The sequence below is a fragment of the Lynx rufus genome, unplaced genomic scaffold (assembly GCF_022079265.1).
Source record: "Lynx rufus isolate CCGP_SWC_20201006 ecotype Redwood Valley unplaced genomic scaffold, mLynRuf1.p SCAF_8, whole genome shotgun sequence".
In the NCBI taxonomy this organism is placed as follows: domain Eukaryota; kingdom Metazoa; phylum Chordata; class Mammalia; order Carnivora; family Felidae; genus Lynx; species Lynx rufus.
The window spans coordinates 103,336,672-103,359,189 of NW_025814896.1; the positions used below are offsets into that span (position 1 = coordinate 103,336,672).

Sequence of the window (22,518 nt, forward strand, 5' to 3'; positions counted from 1 at the left end):
CTAGACTTCAGCTTATATTACTAAGAAAGCTGTAGTAATCAAAACAGTATGGAACCAGCACAAAGGTAGACACATAGACCAATAAACAAAACAGAAAGCCCAGAAATAACCCCACAATTATATGATCAATTAATCTTCGACAAAGGAGGCAAGAATATTCAATAGGAAAAAGTCTCTTCAACAAATGGTGTTGGGAAAACCGGAGAGCTACATGCCAAAGAATGAAATTGGACCACTTTCTTACACCATACACAAAAACAAACTCAAAATGGATTAAAGACCTAAATGTGAAACCTAAAACCATAAAAATCCTAGAAGAGAGCATAGGCAGTAATTTCTCTGACATTAGCCATAACATCTTTCTAGATCTGTCTCCTGAGGCAAGGGAAACAAAAGCAAAAATAAACTACTGGGACTACATCAAAATACAAAGTTTCTACACAGCAAACAACCAACAAAACTGTTGAGTATTTCTTTTTTTTTTTTTTAATTTTTTTTAATGTTTATTTATTTTTGAGAGAGACAGAGACACAGAGCATAAGCGGGGGATGGGCAGAGACAGAGGGACACAGAAGCTGAAGCAGGCTCCAGGCTTTGAGCTGCCAGCACAGAGCCTGACGTGGGGTTCAAACTCACAAACTGTGAGACCAAGACCTGAGCTGAAGTTGGACGCTTAACCAACTGAGCTACCCAGGTGCCCCAACTGTTGAATATTTCCAAAAAATAAATCTAACTGCAAATGATGAAATTTAGGTATCACATCAGTGTTTGATATATTAAATGGATTTAAAACCTTTGTCATTAGGCACAAAAATAATTCTAGCTATTAAAATATTCTGAGAAAAGGGGGCGCCTGGGTGGCGCAGTCGGTTAAGCATCCGACTTCAGCCAGGTCACGATCTCGCGGTCCGTGAGTTCGAGCCCCGCGTCAGGCTGATGGCTCAGAGCCTGGAACCTGTTTCCGATTCTGTGTCTCCCTCTCTCTCTGCCCCTCCCCCCGTTCATGCTCTGTCTCTCTCTGTCCCAAAAATAAATAAACGTTGAAAAAAAAATTAAAAAAATAAATAAATAAAATATTCTGAGAAATGGCAGCTCCATTTACTCCAAAATCAATAGACACACTGAATATACAGATATATTGACCTAACTAGATAAAATTATTAACTAGAGTATAATCCTTTTTAAATTTTAAAAGATATTATAATAAACATCATTTATTCAATAGTTATTGAGCAACCTCAACTATAAAGAAGGCAACAGAATAATGAAAGGCAATAGAAAGAACTCTAACACAGTATTTTTTTTTCTAAGCCTATAAGAAATTAGGAACACCAAATTAGGAAAAAGAATACAGCTCTGTCTACAGAGCTGTATTCTTTTTCCTAATTTGGTGTTCCTAATTTCTTGTAACAGACCAGCAGAAACCAGAACTCAGAAAGTCTAGGGTTTTTCAGATAGGTACACAATGATCTGAATACTCCCCAGTGTTCCTGAGAGCATCGTGATTTTTCTAGCATAAAATGCGATTTATACTGAAGACTTTGTTCAGATAACACAACATGCCTAAGAAAAATATAAAGTATATCCTATTGTTTAAATTTTTTTCTATTTAAAACACTTCAAATAATTTTTGCACTTAGAGAGACAGATGTCACAAAATTTGTATGTGAAAGCTCTAACCCTCAATACCTCAGAATGTGAGTGTATTTGAAGACAGGGCATTGAAAGAGGTGACGAAGTTAAAATGAAGTTGCTAGGGTGGCCCTGATCCAATCTTACTGGTGTCCTTAGAAGAGGAAATTTGGACACACAGAGACAACAGGGGTGTACATGCACAGCAGAATGACCATGCATGGCAGCAAGAAGGTGGCCATCAATAAGCAAGGAAGAGAGGCTAAACTGATCTATCTCTTATGGTCCTCAGAGAAAACCAACCCTGCTGACACCTTGCTCTGGCACTTCTAGCCTCCAGATTACTAGAAAATAAACTTCTGCTATTTAAACCACTAGTCTGGGATATTTTGTTATGACAGTGGTGGCAAACAAATATATGCTGTATGATTTTCAAAGACTTGAAATTTGTGGCATAGGCCTACAAGAGGTTCACTTTAGACCCAAAGACATCTGCAGATTGAAAGTAAGGGGATAGAGAACCATCTATCATGCTAATGGACTTCAAAAGAAAGCTGGAGTAGCCGTACTTCTATCAGATACCTAGACTTTATTTATTTATTTTTTTTTTTAATTAAAAAAAATTTTTTTTTAACATTTATTTATTTTTGAGAGAGAGAGACAGAGCACAAGCAGGGGAGGGGCAGAGAGAGAGAGAGGGAGACACAGAATCTGGAACAGGCTCCAGGATCCGAGCTGTCAGCACAGAGCCCGATGCAGGGCTTGAACCCACAAATCACAAGATCATGACCTGAGCCAAAGTCCGACGCTTAACCAACTGAACTACCCAGGCACCATAACAACCTAGACTTTAAAACAAAAACTGTAACAAGAGATGAAGAAGGGCACTATATTGTAATTAAGGGGTTTATTCACCAAGAAAATCTAACAATTGTAAATACTTATGCCCCCAACTCGAACAACCCAATATACTAATCAATTAGTCACAAACATAAAGAAACACACTGATAATAATACCATTATGGTAGAGGACTTTAACACCCCACTTACAACAATGGACAGATCATCTAAGCAGAAAATCAACATGGAAACTATAGCTTTGAATGATACACTGGACCAGGTGGACTTAACAGATATATTCAGAACATTTCATCCTAAAGCAGCAGAACACACATTCTTCTTGAGTGCACATGGAACATTCTCCAACAGATCACATACTGGGTCACAAATCAGCCCTCAACAAGTACAAAAAGATTAATACTGTGCCATGCATATTTTCAGACTACAACACTATGAAACTTGAAATCAACCACAAGAAAAAATTTGGAAATACCACAAATACTTGGAAACTAAAGAACATCCTACTAAAGAATGAGTGGGTTAACCAAGAAATTAAAGAGGAAATTAAAGAGTACATAGAAGTCAATGAAAATGAATACATGATAGTCCAAAACCTCTGGGATGCAGCAAAGGAGGTCATAAGAAGGAAGTATATAGCAATCCAGGCCTTCCTAAAGAAGGATGAAATGTCTTGAATACACAACATAACCTTACACCTAAAGGAGGTGGAAAAATAATAGGAAATAAAGCCCCAAACCAGCAAAAGAAGGGAAATAATAAAGGTTAGAGCAGAAAACAATGATATTGAAATTAAAAAAAAAAAAAAACAGTAGAACAGATAAATGAAATCAGGAGCTGGTTCTCTGAAAGAATTAACAAAAATTGATAAACCCCTAGTCAGATATATCTAAAAGAAAAAGGAAAGGACCCAAATACATAAAATCAAGAATGAAAAAGGAGAGATCAAAACCAACACTGCAGAAATACAAATGAAAATAAGAGAATATTATAACCAATTATATGCCAATGAATTGGGCAATCTGGAAGAAATGGACAAATTTCTAGAAACATATAAACTATGAAAACTGAAACAGGAAGAAACAGAAAACTTAAACAGACTCATAACCAGTAAAGAAATTGAATCGGTAATCAACATTCTCCCAAGAAACAAGAGTTCAAGGCCATGGCTTTCCAGGGAAATTCTACCAAACATCTGAGAGTTAATATCTATTCTTTTGCAGTTGTTCCAAAAAAAGAAATGGAAGGAAAACTTGCAAACTCATTCTATGGAATCTATTTGATTCCAAAACCAGACAAAGACCCCACTAAAAAGAAGAACTACAGACCAATTTCCCCGATGAACATGTATGTAAAAATTCTCAACAAGATACTAGCAAACCTAATCCAACAATACACTAAAAGAATTATTTACCACAATTAAGTGGAATTTATTCCTGGGATGCAGGGCTGGTTCAATATCTGCAAATCAATGTGATAAATCACATTAATAAAAGAAAGAATAAGAACTACATGATCCTCTCAGTAGATGCAGAAAAAGCATTTGACAAAATACAGCATCCTTTCTTGATAAAAACCCTCAAGAAAGTAGGGACAGAGGGAACACACCTCTAGATCATAAAGGCCATATCCAAAAGACCCACAGCTAATATCATCCTCAATGGGGAAAAACAGAGCTTTCCTCCTTAAGTCAGGAACACGACAGGGATGTCCACTCTCACCACTGTTATACAAGATAGTGTTGTCCTAGCCTCAGCAATCAGACAACAAAAAGAAATAAAAGACATCCAAATTGGCAAGTAAGAAATCAAACTTTCACTCTTTGACACAACAGGATACTGTATGTGGAAAACCTAAAAGACTCCACCAAAATCTGCTAAAACTGATACGTGAATTCAGCAAAGTCGTAGGATATAAAGTCAGCGTACAGAAATTGGTTGCATTTCTATACACACAGAATGAATCAGCAGAAAGAGAAATCAAGGAATCTATCCCATTTACAATTGCACCAAAACCCATAAAATACCTAGGAATAAACCTAACTGAAGAGGTAAAAGATCTGTTTATGGAAAACTATAAAAAGCTTATGAAAGAAACTGAAGACAGAAAAATAGAAAAACATTCTATGCTCATGGATTAGAAGAACAAATACTGTTACAATGTCAATACTACCCAAACCAATCTACATATTCAATACAATCCCTATCAAAATAACACCAACGTTCTTCACAGAGCTAGAACAAACAATTCTAAAACTTGTATGGAACCAGAAAAGACCCTGAACAGCCAAAGTAATGTTGAAAAAGAAAACCAAAGCTGGAGGCATCACATTCTGAACTTTAAGCTATATTACAAAGTTGTAATCATCAAAACAGTATGGTACTGGCACAAAAACAGGCACATAGATCAATAGAACACAACAGACAATCCAGAAGTGGACCCATTAATGTATGGCCAACTAATCTTTGACAAAGCAGGAAAGAATATCCAATGAAAAACAGGCTCTTCAGCAAATGGTGCTGGGAAAACTGGACAGCGACATGCAGAAGAATGAACCTGGACCGCTTTCTTACACTATACACAAAAATAAACTCAAAATGGATGAAAGACCTAAATGTAGACAGGAAACCATCAAAACCCTAGAAGACAAAATAGGCAGCGACCTCTTTGATCTTGGCCGCAGCAATTTCTTACTTGACACATCTCTGGAGGCAAGGTAAACAAAAGCAAAAATGAACTATTGGGACTTCATCAAGATAAAAAATCTGCAGAGTGAAGGAAACAACCAACAAAACTAAAAGGCAACTGACGGAATGGGAGAAGATATTTGCAAATGACATATACAATAAAGGCTTAGTATCCAAAATCTATAAAGAACTTATCAAACTCAAAACCCAAAAAACAAATAATCCAGGGAAGAAATGGACAAAAGACTTGAACAGACACTTTTCAAAAGAAGACATCCAGATGGCTAATAGACACATAAAAAGATGCTCAACATCACTCACCATCAAGGAAATACAAATCAAAACGATAATGAAATACCACCTCATACCTGTCAGAATGGCTAAAATGAACAACTCAGGAAACAACAGATGTTGGCAAGGATGTGGAGAAAGAGGATCTCTTTTGCACTGCTGGTGGGAATGTAAACTGGTGCAGCCACTCTGGAGAACAGTATGGAGGTTAGTCAAAAAATTTAAAATAGGGCTTCCCTACGAACCAACAATTGCACTACTAGGTATTTATCCAAAGGATACAAAAATGCTGATTCCAAAGGGCACATGCACCCCAATGTTTATAGCGGTGCTATTGACAATCGCCAAATTATGGAAAGAGCCCAAATATCCATTGAATGATAAATGGATAAAGAAGATGTGGTATATACATACAATGGAATATTACTCAGCCATCAAAAAGAATGAAATCTTGCTATTTGCAACAATGCGGATGGAACTAGAGTGTATTATGCTACGCAAAATAAGTCAGAGAAAGATAAATATGTGATTTCATTCATATAAGGAATTTAAAAAACAAAACAGATGAACATAGGGGAAGGGAAGAAAAAATAAAAACAGAGAAGGAGGCAAACCATAAGGGACTCTTAAATACAGAGAACTGACGGTTGCTGGAGGGGTGTTGGGTGGGGGGATAGGCTAAATGAGTGATGGACATCAAGGAGGGCATTTGTTGGGATGACCACTGGGTGTTACGTGTAAGTAATAAGCCACTAAATTCTACTCCTGAAACCATTACCACACTATATGTTAGTTAACTAGCTTGGATTTAAATATAATTAGAAAATAAAATAAAATAATATCTGCAGCATGTATATTCATGTCTCTTTTTCCATACTGAAAATATAAAATATTTTTTCAAAATATCAGAAATCAAAGAATAAAACTGAAAATTGCATTTCTCTCCTTAAAGGCAATACCTCAAAACCACAATAAGAATGCCACTTCAAGGAAGAGCAAATATTGTTAAAATGTCGATACTACCCAAAGCCATCTACATATTCAATGCAATCGCTATCAAAATAACACCAGCATTCTTCACAAAGCTAGAACAAATAATCCTAAAATTTGTTTGTTTTTTTTTTTTAATTTTTTTTTTTCAACGTTTATTTATTTTTGCGACAGAGAGAGACAGAGCATGAACGGGGGAGGGGCAGAGAGAGAGGGAGACACAGAATCGGAAACAGGCTCCAGGCTCTGAGCCATCCGCCCAGAGCCCGACGCGGGGCTCGAACTCACGGACCGCGAGATCGTGACCTGGCTGAAGTCAGACGCCTAACCGACTGCGCCACCCAGGCGCCCCAATAATCCTAAAATTTGTATGGAACCAGAAAAGACCCTGAATAGCCAAAGCAATCTTGAAAAAGAAAACCAAAGCAGGAGGCATCACAATCCCAAACTTGAAGCTATACTACAAAGCTGTAATCATCAAGACAGTATGGTACAGGCACAAGAACAGACACTGAGATCAATGGAACAGAATAGAGAACCCAGAAATGGACTCACAAACATATGGTCAACTAATCTTTGACAAAACAGGAAAGAATATCCAATGGAATAAAGACGGTCTCTTCAGCAAGTGGTGCTGGGAAAACTGGACAGCAACATGCAGAAGAATGAACCTGAACAACTTTCTTACACCATACGCAAAAATAAACTCAAAATGGATGAAAGACCTCAATGTAAGACAGGAAGCCGTCAAAATCCTCTAAGAGAACACAGGCAAAAACCTCTTTGATCTTGACTGCAGCAACTTCTTACTCAACACGTCTCTGGAGGCAAGGGAAACAAAAGCAAAAATGAACTACTGGGACCTCATCAAAATAAAAACTTCCACACAGAGAAGGAAACAATCAGCAAAACTAAAAGGCAACCAAAGGAATGGGAGAAGATATTTGCAAATGACATATCAGATAAAGGGTTAGTATCCAGGTTCTGTAAAGAACTTATCAAACTCAACACCCAAAAAACAAAGAATCCAGTGAAGAAATGGGCAAAAGACATGAATAGACACTTCTCCAAAGAAGACATCCAGATGGCCAACTGACACATGAAAAAATGCTCAACATCACTCATCATCAGGGAAATGCAAATCAAAACCACAATGAGATACCACCTCACACCTGTCAGAATGGCTAACATTAACAACTCAGGCAACAACAGATGTTGGCAAGGATGCGGACAAAGAAGATCTCTTTTGCACTACTGGTAGGAATGCAAACTGGTGCAGCCACTCTGGAAAACAGTATGGAGGTTCCTCAAGAAATTAAAAATAGAACTACCCTACAACCCAGCAATTGTATAAATTGGATAAAGCAATTGGATAAATACTAGGTATTTATCCACGGGATACAGGTGTGCTGTTTCAAAGGGACATATGCATCCCAATGTTTATAGCAGCACTATCAACAATAGCCAAAGTATGGAAAGAGCCCAAATGTCCATCGATGGATGAATGGATAAAGAAAATGTGGTATATATATATATATATATATATATATATATATATATATATATAATGGAGTATTACTCAGCAATGAAAAAGAATGAAATCTTGCCATTTGCAACTACGTGGATGGAACTGGAGGGCATTATGCTAAGTGAAATTAGTCAGAGAAAGACAAATATCATATGACTTCACTCATATGAGGACTTTAAGAGACAAAACAGATGAACATAAGGGAAGGGAAACAAAAAGAACATAAAAACAGGGAGGGGGACAAAACAGAAGAGACTTATTGGAGGGCTGTGGGAGGGGCGATGCGCTGGGTAAGGGGCACTAAGGAATCTACTCCTGAAATCATTGTTGCACTATATGCTAATTTGGATGTAAATTAAAAAAAAAAAAAAGAAGAAGTAAAAAGTAACTACCAACAACAACAAAAAGAATGCCACTTCACACGTGTTAAGATGGCTATTATAAAACAAACAACAAAAAAAAAAAAAAAAAAGAAGAGGAGAAGAAAACCTAAAGCAAAACAAAATAAAACAGAAAACCCAGAAAATAATGAGTTTGGCAAGGATGTGGAGAAACTGGAAAATCCCATGCGTTGTGGTGGAAATGTTAAACAGTGCAGCCGTTCTGGGAAACAGTTTGGTGGTTCCTCAGCAAATTAAACATAGAATTAGTATATGATCTAGTAATCCCACTCTTAGGTATACAGTCCAACAGTCAACAGTCAAAAGGTGGGAGAAATTCATGTGTCCATCAACAGAGGAACAAACAAGATATGGTATATCCATACAATCGTATATTATCCAGCCTTAAAAAATGAAATTCTGATACATGCTAGATGAACCTTTAAAAAATTATGATGGGGTGCCTGGGTGGCTCAGTCGGTTGGGCGTCCGACTTCGGCTTAGGCCATGTTCTCACAGTTCGAGGTTTGAACCCCACATTGGGCTCTGTACTGACAGCTCAGAGCCCGGAGCTTGCTTCTGATTCTGTGTCTGCCTCTCTCTGGCCCTCCCCCACTCCTGCTCTGTCTCACTCTCTCAAAAATAAAGAAACATTAAAAAAAATTTTTTTAATTATGATAAATGAAGTTGGACACAAAAAGACATATACAGTATGACTGCACCTATATGCCTACAGAGTAGGCAAATTCATAAAGACAGAAAGTAGAGGAAAGGGGGAAGTGAGATGTTCTCATTTAATGGGTACACAGCTTCTGTTTGGGATGATGAAAAAGTTCTGGAAATGGATAGTGGTGATGGTTGTACAACATTGTGAATATACTTAATGCTACTGATTGTATACTGAAAAATGGTTAAAATGGTAAATTTTATGTTATGTATATTTGACCACATTTTTAAAAAGGCAATACCTGAGAAAATGGAATGTCATAATCCCTGTAGAAACCAGCTCTTTTTTTGTGGGAACTTTCTGTATGTTCAACATCTGAATCGAGGCTGTAGTCTGAACTATCATCACTAGACGGAGAATTATGCTAAAAGGGAAAACACAATTATGTTACATGTGCAAAAGGAAGAACATTTAACTAGTAACTAGATAGACTTGTTTCAGCCAGAAGTGCCAACCAATAGACAGTATTAGCCTAGTAGGTTCTGAAGTATTCACTGAAAAATCCTTGCTCTACTACAGGCCACCACCACCCCAACTTCTCTAAAATTTTCTGAGGAAAAGTGTATCTTCCACTCTTCTTAGGGACTTAAGAGCAACATTATCATCATCATCCCTGTGATCCAAGGACCTGTGCTCCACTATGCTTAAAGTGATCTTAAAGTTAATCTCTAAAGAATAAAACTAGATCCTCAAAGAGGAACACAGAACATGAGTAGAGTATGAATTGATTTTTTTTTACCTAAAATGGCTTTAGAATTCTTACTCTTTTGTGTAAGTACCCTAAAACTAAAAGATACCAAACATTCCAAACTATAAATATGAAATAAATCCAACCCCAAAAATTGAACAAAAGTGAAATGGAAACCAGAAGGAACTGATAATGATGAGCAGATATCAAGAGTCAGCTTTTTAAAATATGTGTGCATTTCTTTAAAAAAAGTCACCAAATCTCGATATAGTCAAAGTAATTATCTTCTCAGGTTAAGCATTCTTTTTAAAGAATTCTTAAAAGTTCTTATCAGTGAAGATACTCAGTAAAAATTAGGTGAACTAAATTGAACTCGGTTGCTTTTACAATAGAAGGATCTGTTTTCCTCTACCCCATTCTTTTTTTTTTTTTTTTTTTTTTTTTTTTTTTAATGTTTGTTTTTGAGAGATCGAGACAGAGCATGAGCAGGGGAGGAGCAGAAAGAGACCAAGACACATAATCCGAAGCAGGCTCCAGGCTCTCAGCTGTCAGCACAGAACCCCATGCAGGGCTCGAACTCACAAGCCATGAGATCATGACCTGAGCCAAAGTCGGACATTAGACCAACTGAGCCACCCAGGTACCCTCCTTTATCCTTTATTCTTAAAGGTTCTTTTAAGAAAAACAAACTTTTCCTCCACTTTGTTCTTAAATGTTTTCAGGTTTTGTTTTGTGGTAGTGCTATTTCTGTTTTTGCTGATTTGATAGGTGATACGAAGCAATCTTTTCATAATTATGCTATGAAATCCTTCAAACTTAACTATCTACTATTTGTTAATTAGGGCTTGAAATAATTATTGCCCATTTAAAATTTTTTTTAATGTTTATTTATTTTTGAGACACAACATGAGCAGGGAAGGGGCAAAGAGAGAGGAGACACAGAATGTGAAGCAGGCTCCAAGCTCCGAGCTGTCAGCACAGAGCCCGACGCGGGGCTTGAACTCGCGAACCATGAGATCATGACCTGAGCCGAAGTCGGACGCTTAACCGACTGAGCCACCCAGGTGCCCCAATTATTGTCCATTTAAAAGCCAAGTTTGCTAAGTCACTAGCAGAAGTCAGCTCCAGTTCCAAGGGAAACCTTTCAGTTGAAGATCACAGAAGGGATAAAACTTGATTAAGAAGAAACTCAGGGGCACCTGGCTGGCTCAGTTGGTGGAGCATGTGACTCTCAATCTCAGGGTTGTGAGTTCAAGCTCCACGTTGAATATAGAAAATACTTAAAAATAAAATCTTAAAAAAAAAACAAAAACAGAAACAGCTCAGACGAAGACAGTGCTTCAGGAAAAACCACCAGGGAAAAGAAGGTTCTGCTTAAGGGAGAAGTTTCTTCAGGCTACTCCAAAAAAGTGAGGCTAAAAAACATATTGACTTTAAGAAGACTATTATCAAAAAATATACACATGTGGCTCATATATAGTAATAAGTAATTATTACCTGAAATTAGCAACTTGACTACATTAAAAATAGGTAGTAAGTAGAATATATCAGAAAAGATGGTGTATCACTTCTGAGATTATGTCATAAAAAAGACTATAATTTTCATCTTGGATGCTTTCTCTTGTTCTCTCTCACTCTTGGGTCACCTGCCTTGGGGGAAGCCAGCTGACATCAATGAGGACACTGAGGCAGCCTGTAGAGAAGTCCACATGGTGAGGAACTGATGAGGCCCGCCAAGAGCCAAATGAGTGACCACGGAACAGGATCCTACCTCTGTCGAGCCAGCCATGAGATGACTGAAACCTCATGAGAAAAGGTGAGCCAGAATCACCTGGTTTAACTGCATCCAGTTTCCTGACTGACAAAAACTGGGAGATAAATCTCTGTTCTTTTAAACTTCTAAGTTTGGGGTAATATGCTGTTCAGCAATAGTTAACTAATAAGATACTGGTGTCTGGAAATGCTGTGCTTCCATAACAAGTATCTAAAAGGCAGGAGGGATTTTGCAACCACACAGTGGATGGATATTGGAACGACTTTAAGGAGAGCCTTAGTGAAAGTCTAAATTGCCTTGAATGAGCGGTGCCTGGCTGGCTCAGTTGGAGTAGGCAACTCTTGACCTCTGTGTCATGAGTTTGAGCCCCACGTAGGGGATAGAGATTACAAAATAATAATAATGATAATAATAACAATAACAATACATAAACTGCCTTGAATGATTGTTAGCAAAATTTTGGACTTTGAGGCAACTTAAAGGAAAGTGACAGATAGCTTATTAAAACTGGAAAAAGGGACATTCTTGTTATGCAGTGGCAGAAAGTTGAACAACACAGCTGCATTCAATAACATGCAAAGTAGAAAATGTTATCTAATGAACTAAGTGATCTAGTTATGATTTTTGAGCACAATGTTGAGGGGTTCCTGGGTAGTTCAGTTGGGTAAGAGTCCAACTCTTTTTGGGTCAGGTCATGATCCCACAGCTTGTGAGATGGAGCTCTGCGCTGGCAGTGCAGAGCCTGCTTGGGATTCTGTCTCTTCTTTCTCTCCCTCTCTCTGCCCCCTAACTCGTCCTTGCTCTTTCTCACAAAATAAACTTTTTTAAAAAAAGTTTATTTTTTGAAATAAAAATGATTTTAAAGCAAAATATTGAAAGTAACTATCTGTCAAAGAAAATAGATAAATGAAAGGCTGTTAAAAAGGAGATGAAACTTGTTAGTTTTGAAAGTTCTTAGCTTCAACAGAGTGAGTTTTAGTTTTGCTTTTCCCTTTTTTCTTTTCATTCTCTTTTTTCTTAGGAAGGCTCTATGCACAATGTGAGGCTTGAACTCAGATTCTGAGATCAAGAGTTGCATGCTCCACCGACTGAGCCAGCCAGGCAATCCCCCCTTTTTTCTAGATTAGTCTGGCCGAAGATTTATACATATATTGTTGATCTTTTTTTCGTAACTACTGCCTTTTCATTCTAATTAAATTTTTTTTTTCAACGTTTTTTATTTATTTTTGGGACAGAGAGAGACAGAGCATGAACGGGGGAGGGGCAGAGAGAGAGGGAGACACAGAATCGGAAACAGGCTCCAGGCTCTGAGCCATCAGCCCAGAGCCCGGCGCGGGGCTCGAACTCACGGACCGCGAGATCGTGACCTGGCTGAAGTCGGACGCTTAACCGACTGCGCCACCCAGGCGCCCCTGACTTTTCATTCTAATTCGTTAAGTTCTGCTTGTAACTTTATCAAAAGTCCTTCTTTTTGTTTCTTTTGTTTTGATTTGCCACTTTTTTAGCCTTTAATACTATAATACTATAATTTTCTCCTGATAACTGCTTTAGACATATTCCACTAGTACTTACATATCAAGAGTTCTCATTATTTTCATGAAATTCAGCAGTTTTAATCTGTTTTCCCTATATTCCACAAGCTATTTATAGTAGGTATTTGAATTATAAAGTAAAAAGGCATTTGTTTTGACTTTATTAGTAATGTCTAGTTTTATTGTATTGTGGTTTGATGTTGCTCTTTGTAACATTTCCACTCTATCAAAGTAATTGGAGCTTATAAGGCATACTATGTGGCCATATAATGAGAGGATGATGTGTTCTCAGGATTCAGAGCTTACAACTTATTTATAATCTCTCTTTAACATCCTTACCACCTTTTCATCCACTTGATTGATCTAAGAAAGGCATATTGGTGTATCTCCTGTTATTACTATATTCCTATTTCTTCTTGTAGCTCCCATAATTCCTGCTTTTCAGAAGTTGCTTTTTGGGGGGATATAAAATATTAACAACTTATATTTCATTATGAGTTGTAAACTTTAACATCATAAAATGTTCTTCTTTGTTTCTTTCAATTCTTTTTGACCTAAATTTGACTATCTCAGATATCAACATTATGACTTCTGCCTTCTCTTTCTTTGCATTTGCCTCGCATGTCTTTACCCATTTTTAAAATCTTTTTCTTGTACACAGAGTTGGATTTTGCATTGTTGGGGTATTTAGAAAAGTTTATATTTTTGTCTCAATTATTTTTTTCATACAGTCTTTTTCCAATAACCTTACTTCCTGTCCCTTCTTTGCATACTGTTTCTTTTTTTTTTTTTTAAAGTTTATTTATTTATTGAGAGAGAGCGAGCACACACGCAGGGGAGGGACAGAGAGAAGGATAGACAGAATCCCAAGCAGACTTTGTGCCATCAGACCAGAACTCAGGAACTGTGAGATCATGACCTAGGCCGAGATCAAGAGCTGGATGCTTAACCAACTGTGCCACCCAGGTGCACATACTGTTTCTTTACCAACAGGACCAATACTGAAGTTTGGCAGTAACCTCTTCTCCTTTCTTTTATTCCCAGGATAATAATTTGAAGCAACATCCTTTTACTCTCTGTTAATAACTATAAGGCAATCAGTAACCTTATTCTTCTTGCCATATACTCTTCTGCTTTTCCTGATATTTTTTTATAGTTGTAATGTACAGATACATAATATACTGCTCTTATGTCCATCATTTAGCCTTAATTTTATAAGGAAATATATGCACGTATATAGATCCCTCTCTTTCAACTAGTCATTTTGGTTATCTAAACTTGCTCTCTAGTAGAGTCTGTAGGAAGGCTCATGATAACAATACTTCCTAAGTTCTACCATATATAGTTTTTCTGAGGACTATATATCCGGAGGTCACTATTTAGCTGGATATAAAATTCTTGAAACCAATTCTTATTTAAATATGGCATTCCATCATCTTTTGGCATAAAATACTGATATCAAAAATTTCTATATAAATCTGATTTTCTTAGGGGCACCTGGGTGGCTCAGTCAGTTGAGCATCTGACTCTTGATTTCAGCTCAGGTCATGATCCCAGGGTCGTGGTATCAAGTCGGGCTCCTCGCTGAGCATGGAGCCTGCTTAAGATTCTCTCTCTCTCTCTCTCTCTCTCTCTCTCTCTCTCTCTCTGTCCCCTCAACTGCTTGAGCTTTCTCTCTCTAAAATAAATAATTTTTTTAATCTGATTTTCTTTTCCTAATAAGGGACTTGGTCTTTTTTGCCTAGATGACCAAAGGATGTGTCCTCCAAATTGTATTTATGCTGTTTGATCATAGCTTTATATTGCTTTCTTAATTTTTTTATCATTTTGTAAATTAGGTTAAATATTTTATATGTTTTGTGGGAATTCTTTCTCTTTTGGAAGAATATTCTGTCCATTATTCACCCTTTTTTTTAAATAGTAACTTACATGGAATGTGATCATGGCTTTATCTTGTTCTCTAGGGTTATTTGTTCTGTTGTTTGCATGAAGTATTAATAAATATGGCTATGTATCCCCTGAGATATGTGTCCCTTGCTTCTTTCCCTCATTTTTTTAAATCTATTTCTTTCCTTGCCTGGTCCTAATATACTTGTCCTCTTAATTTAGATTCTACTGCTAGCAGTTATGTTCTCAGTATAGGATTCTGTCCGAGAGAGGGATTTGGTTGATCAGTAATAGGAGTTCATCAGGCCCAGACCATTCAAGCATCAATGAAATTCATGTGATCACCTTACACTCACATGTGAATTGGAACTAGTAAAGCCCCCTCTCACTTTCTGCTGCTGTTCTCAGTTTGGCCTATGGACTTTTCATGTTGAGTGGCAAGGGGATCCCTCCATTTGAGATAAGATGGCAATTAGTTTTCTAGAGGTCGCATTACCTTCCCTCTGCTTCAGTATGCAAAGTTGCTGATTTAATATACTGGTCTTGTTGCTGTCTGTAGTTTGGCCTTAACCATTTGTATTTTTAAGGTTTGTAGGGTAACTTGTTTCTTTCATTTTTTTAAATGTTTATTTATTTATTTTGAGAGAGAAAGAGAGAGAGCAAGATCGCACTTGTGAGCAGGGGAGGGGCAGAGAGAGACAGAGAGAGAGAGAGAGACAGAGACAGAGACAGAGAGAGAGACAGAGAGAATCCCAATCAGGCTCCACACTACCAGCACAGAGCCCAGTGCAGGGTTTGATCTCACAAGCCATGATAATGACTTGAGCCAAAATCAAGAGTTGGATGTTTAACCGACTGAGCCACCCAGGTGCCCCAGATTTTGCTATCGTTATTGCTCTGTTTTATGGGGGGAATTTCAAAAGCTACCCCACTACAGCTGCCAACTTTTCCCTGAGTTCTCATCAGCATAGATATCCTTTCTTTCCTATCCCAAACTACATTATTTTCTATCCAGCACCCTACTCTTTTTTCTTGATCATATTTTCATTTGTTTATTGCCTTCTCCTTCCACTTTTAATGTAATCTGTTAGAGACTGTTTCACTCATTACTGTAACTCTAACACAGAGCACAGAGATTTCCATAGCAAGCACACAATAATACGTATGAATGAATAAATAAATAAATGGATGGCAATGCCAATGCTGCTAATTTAGATCTGTAGAGAATAAAACTTTCTTAACCTTTTATCATCAGTTAAAAAGATTTATTTTAACTTGCATTAAAAGTTACCTTGATTAATTTTTAAATCTTTGAGATAATTCATATAATCTTTGTGTTTAGAAAATGTATTACTCACATAAATAAAAGTAATCAATAAGTTTTATAATAAAATAAGCAATGATTGGGGCACCTGGGTGGCTCAGTCGGTTAAGCATCCGACTTTGGCTTCAGGTCATGATCTCATGGTTGGTGGGTTCAAGCCCCACGTCAGGCTCTGTGCTGACAGCTCAGAGCCTGGAGCCTGCTTCAAATTCTGTGTCTCCCTCTCTCTCTGCCCCTCCCCCACTCATGCTCTCTCTCAAAAATAAACATCAAAAAAAATTTTTTTAATAAAAAAATAAGCAATGATTTATACTTTCTAATTTCCAGTATTTTATATTTCATAAAAATTTACTAAAAGAATTAAAAGTAGATTTCAACTAACCTTATGTTTTTCACGTTTTCTCCTTTTGGATTTTTTCTTCTCTCTTTCTTTCTTGTGTTTTTTCCTTGATTTTCTATAGGCTTTCTCATTTTTCTGCTTCTCATCCTCTTTTGCTTCCTGTTCTTGTGTTTCTTCAAATCCTGCATCATCTATTTCACCATCTTCTAATTCACCATCTTCTCTGTAGAAGACAATTAAATTTTTATTTTTAAATGTCAATTTGAAAATGAATCTTCAAACGCTTCCAAAAGAAAAATAAGCACATCCAGTAATTTGAGTTATATTCATTTAGACCATGGGTGGCAAATTTTTTCTGTAAGGCCTGCAGGCCACATATGGTTTCTGTTGTGAATTCTCCCTTTCTTTTGGAACAACCTTCCAAAAATCTAAGAACCAGTTTCAGCAACAAATATTTGCCAACCTGTGATCTGGATTAAGATCACTGACTTTCACCAAATGAATGAATAAATGCATGAATGCGGTGCTGGTAGTTACCATCTACTAAACCAAAGGTTAAACTAAAATACTTTCGGAAGTAAACATTCTTACTACAGGAAGGAATTTTTAACTTAGTGGTGTGTAAAAACTATAAATAGTTTTAAAATGAAAGCAACCTATATTAATTTTCACCATCAAAGTAAACTTCAAAAAGAAACAGATTTCAATAGGTAGATAAATAGCAAAACCTGAGCCACAGAAGAATCATAAATTAAATCTGAATCTGTAAAAAAATATTTGTAGTAAAACCATAAATTGAATTCTACTTTCCAAATACCAGTATCTTTGCTATCATGGAAACTGAACTAAAACAAACTTTTATATTGTTTATGATATTTTTATAGTTACACAAGCCAAAAATATTCATATCTTTAAAGGCAAATTAAACAATGATCCTCATAAGAAGATAAATATGTAAAATAAGTTTAGGGGTGCCTGGGTGACTCAGTCAGTTGAGCGTCTTGACTCTTGATTTCGGCTCAGGTTGTGATCTCATGGTTCATGGGACTGAGCCCCATGTCTGGCTCTTTGTTGACAAGAGTGGAGCCTGCTTGGAATTCCCTCTCTCCCTCTTTCTCTGCCCCTTCTCCATGAGTATGTGCAAGCTCTCTCTTTCTCTCTCAAATAAACTTAAAAAAATAAGTTTAGCATTTAATCATGCTTCCATACAGTTTGAAAAAATGCAAACTGCTATAAATAGTACATGGTGGTGCAGAAAGACAAATGTTTGTATAACGGAAGCAAATGAGAAGCAACTAACTATGGTGTACGCATTGTAAATATACTTTAAAGTTACTAGGGATATGTGATTTCTAAAATGCAAAACTGACCATGTACTATCCTGCTCGAAATCTTCAATGATGATATGATGTCTCAAATGTGTTTCAGAACTATTCACTGGGGGAGGGGAAAAGTGGTATCAACAAGATTCGTCATGAGTTGGTAATTGCTCAAATTGTGGGATGTGTAGGATTCGTTTTACTATTCTCTTTGTATGTGTTTGAAGTTTTCCATAATAAAAAAAGACAGTACCAATGATTCCCTTCTGACCTAAGAATGCTGTCAAAACCTGATATTGCCAAAAACCCCTTTATAATTGAGTCCCTGCTTACCCAACTACTTTCAATTTCTTGTGTCTCTAGCTTTAAACATTCCCTTAAAAGCTCTCATAGCACTGCTGTTCTCAACGCCAACTCCCGCCCCTACACCTGGCTAAGTCCAGTTCATTCTATAGGACCCAGTTCAGATGTCATTTTCTCTGAGATGCTTCCACTGACTACCCAGGTTTAGGTGAGATGCTTCACCCTAAGTACTCCCCTAATAATTCTCACTTCTTTATCTCTGTGCTCTATACATTATGTTCAAATGACCTGAACATATTGGTTGGGGAAAGTAAACTATGACCGTGTCTTTCATAGCTGTATCTCTAACACACAGCATGGTTCCCTGCTGTTCACTGAAGGAATGAATGTATAATATCCATAACCCTTGCATTACAGAACAGGCACATGATACCACTCAAAATTGGCTGTGAAGTCCATGTTATTTTTCCCCAGTTTCTATTATAAAATTAAAAAGGTATATATCCATTTAAGCAGACTTGAAATTTTCTTGTGAGGCAGGCTTGGCATTCTATTTTAACAAAAAAAGTTCTAAACTTTTATAACACTATAAAACCTTAAGGCCCAAGAAAAATGAGTGCATATATTGACGAAAAGATAAGCACAGAATGTTCTGTTCTTAGCAGCTTTAATCACAATAGTAAAAAAACTGTTAAAAAATTGTAAAAAAAAAAAAAAACCCAACAGTAAATGGATAAATACACTGTGCTTTATTTATATAATGTAATACTATAAAGCAAAACAAATTCACCACTACTATACACAATATGGATGAATCTTATAACACAATTATGAGTAAAAGAAGCCAGATACAAGACAGTACTGTTTGATTCCATTTATATACATATTTCAAGAAAAGGCAAAACTAACCTATGGTGACAGAAGCCAAAATTATGATTACCTCTTGGAGGGTTGTAACTACCAAAAAAATAAAAAGGGTACTAAAGAACCTTCTGGGGTGTTGAAATATTCGGTATACTGATCTGTGTGGTGAACAATGTGTAAAAGTCATCAAGTTGTACATTTAAAAATTGAATACTGGGGCGCCTGGGTGGCGCAGTCGGTTAAGCGTCCGACTTCAGCCAGGTCACGATCTCGCGGTCCGTGAGTTCGAGCCCCGCGTCGGGCTCTGGGCTGATGGCTCAGAGCCTGGAGCCTGTTTCCGATTGTGTGTCTCCCTCTCTCTGCCCCTCCCCCGTTCATGCTCTGTCTCCCTCTGTCCCAAAAATAAATAAACATTGAAAAAAAAAATTAAAAAAAAAAATTGAATACTGCCTATATTTATACCATAACCAAATTTGAACAGCACCAAGAAAATCTATGGGCATTCATCCTTTCTTTTACCATCCTTCTCCTCCAAATTGAGCTCCTTAAAGCATAAATCATTTTATATCTTAAAATCACTAATTCATGCTTAACATTTTGACTAGAGCTATTTAAGTACCTCAGTATTCAAGCTAAAAATGCTGCATATGAATTTATGATCTACTTTACATAAATTCTTTAACTGTGAAATATGGGGTATTTATATCTATCATTAGACAAAAAACACTGAAAGGTATTTTACTTTTCTTTCTTCTCCTTAGCCAGCATTCACACAATAACAAATTTAAACTTGTGAATTCCCATATGCTTCCAAAAAATAGGATAGAAAAAGGACATAAAGAACACTGATCCCCACATCTATGAACTGTTTACAAATGTTTTACAAAAATAAGCTTTGGACACAATGGAAAGCATGTGTGGTGTAATGGGAAGAGGTAACTTCATGGGAAAACAGCCGGATTCTAATTCCAGTTCTGTCACCAAAACAAAACAAAGCTTTCTTGATTGAGCACTTACTAATGTATCAGATACTAATCTAGTTCTGTGAATCAAAAATGGAAGAGATAGTAGATATAGTTAAGAGTGCTTGGCATTCTCTAGATCTTGAATTAGCTCAATGACATTATGAAAGCTGTTTTATTTACTAAACCCAAGATACTTTTCAAAAATTAATAAGTCAAAAAGAGAAACTCCTACCTAGGTCAATTCTATAATGGATGACTTTTTATTAATGTAAAATAATAGAGTGGTTATGTCCTTTTTAGGAAGAGACATATTCATGTTTATGGATATGTAAATAATTGTTCAGTTAACAAACAAAATTATTTTTAAACGAATTTATCTCTTAGGCACAAATCCATAGAGACAGAAAGTAGCTTAGGGATTGCCAGGTAGTTTGGAGGAAGGAATGAGGAGTGATTGTCAGCGGTCATGGGGTTTTTCTTTTCGGAGTGATGAAAATGTTCCAGAAATTTTTTTTTAAGTTCTAAAATTAGATAGTCGTATGACTGCACAACTCTGAATATCCTAAAAACCAGTGAATCATATACTTTAAAAAGGTGAATTTTATCTCAATAAAGCTATTATTTTAAAAACAAGTTTTAAAATATTTTATCTCTAGATTTAACTACCTAGATTGCAGACAACTAGAGAAAATCATAATACACTGGTATAAATTTAAAACCCTGAAATTGGTCAATGCCAATGATATGTTCTTATTCTGAGGTAAATTATTCACTAAATCCTTATAAATCGATTTGCTTCATAAAGGATTCTACTTTTCTCCTTTCTGATACTGTTGCTATTAAAACAACTTAATCTAAACCAGTCTTACCTCCACAGGTAGTTTCTGCTTTCTTTATGCTTGCCTAAAGGCTCCTGTTACAAGCTACAGATCAGAAACTGAGTCTTCTGGAAGAAACACAAAAGCCTCAATAAAAGACTATACACGTACTCCTGATGGATGATATTAAAAGATATTACTCATAAATACAAGCTTCCTGAGATAAGCTGGTATTATCACCAGAAAAAAGGTATTTCTCAGAAGGTACCAAGTGACTGTCAGGATGTCCAGGATGTCTTTACATTCCAGAAGCAGATGACTTTATAGAAGTAGGCTGCTTATCCCAAGAACAATAGAACATAAATTTCCAACCTACTTGAAACTATGGCTTGTAATACTTCTTTTCGTGCTTTTGTTCTAATTCACCTTGTCATTTCTCCTTCACCAGGGATAATGTAGAAGAACTGCTCTGTACTCATACCCTGCCAACCTTACATGTCTCCACATAGGCAGGCTTAACCACAGGCTGACCTAAGCTCTGGCAGAATGCCTCATGATATTCCAGACTATGGAAATATATGCAGTCGTGGCAGGTGCTGCTACAAAGCTCTCTCACCCACTGCCCTAAATTCTTCTGTCTGGCCACCGTTCCTCAGACACAGGGTATCCTACCACTCACGTTGCCTGTGATTATCTGGTTTCAGTGTTACCCAGTGAGACAATGGACAAGAGAAGCTGACACCATGGTGATCTGTTGTCTATGTAAGTAATAAACTGAATTTTACTGGCTGAATTTGTCAGCGTGCTTAACAGAAAACTTGCTTGGCTATAGGCTTGCCCATGCCTACTCTGATCTTTTCCCTCAACTATATAGCTTACATATGATCCTCTTGACAAAGCCTTGACCTAACTCCCTACCTTATACTTCCCAAACTAGATATTTCTTCTCAAGGAAAATACTGTCTGGTCATACCAGGGCCATGGAAGAGTTACCTCACCTGAGTTTTTACGATTTTATGGTTATCCCCAAACTGGACCTTGAACGTTTGTATCCTAGATGACTCATCTTAATTGTTTCAGAAAAAAAGTTTCTCTTTACAAACTACCGTGGTAAAATCTGATGGATATCTACAACATTTGAAGTGTTTTTATCTTTATCCTCTATCTAACAGGTTCTTACAGCCTGTGGAATGTATTTGGTTTGCAGAAACTCAGCTTATCCCTTTTTGACTGTCTATAGCCATGGCAAGTTTCATTACTTGACCAACCTTAGAATTTGTCAAAGCCTCAACTCAAATACAAATTCCTTCCAGAATGAGATTTTGCACAAATTTATGGGCAAAATTTTAAATTCTAGTTAGCCTAAGATCCTGCATAGTCTTATGACAATCCTTCCAAATTCTGCTTAACTCTATGTAAGTTATCTCTATCCCAGAGACAACTAAGAATCCCTTTCTTACTCACTTTTGAGCAATTCCTCTTATGGTTTTACATATGTGACCCTTTTAATCTTTATTTTCTGAATCAACAACATCCTTATTCATATTTGCCTCATCAAAATCTAATTTATATATACAGATAACTGTATATAAAAATATAATAATTAGACGA

The 22,518-nt window shown here is 36.7% G+C and overlaps 1 protein-coding gene across 3 annotated transcripts in view; it reads right to left on the reverse strand.

Moving 5' to 3' along the window:
- ZC3H6 (zinc finger CCCH-type containing 6) overlaps positions 1 to 22,518 on the reverse strand; it is a 69,369-nt gene that overhangs the window by 28,001 nt on the left and 18,850 nt on the right. For all 3 annotated transcript variants that reach the window (XM_047067980.1, XM_047067979.1, XM_047067978.1), the window contains exons 2-3: positions 16,681 to 16,861; positions 9,335 to 9,457 (exon numbers count right to left, since the gene is read on the reverse strand). In XM_047067980.1, the coding sequence (XP_046923936.1) occupies positions 9,335 to 9,457; positions 16,681 to 16,861 (304 nt within the window). The remainder of the gene's footprint in view (positions 1 to 9,334; positions 9,458 to 16,680; positions 16,862 to 22,518) is intronic.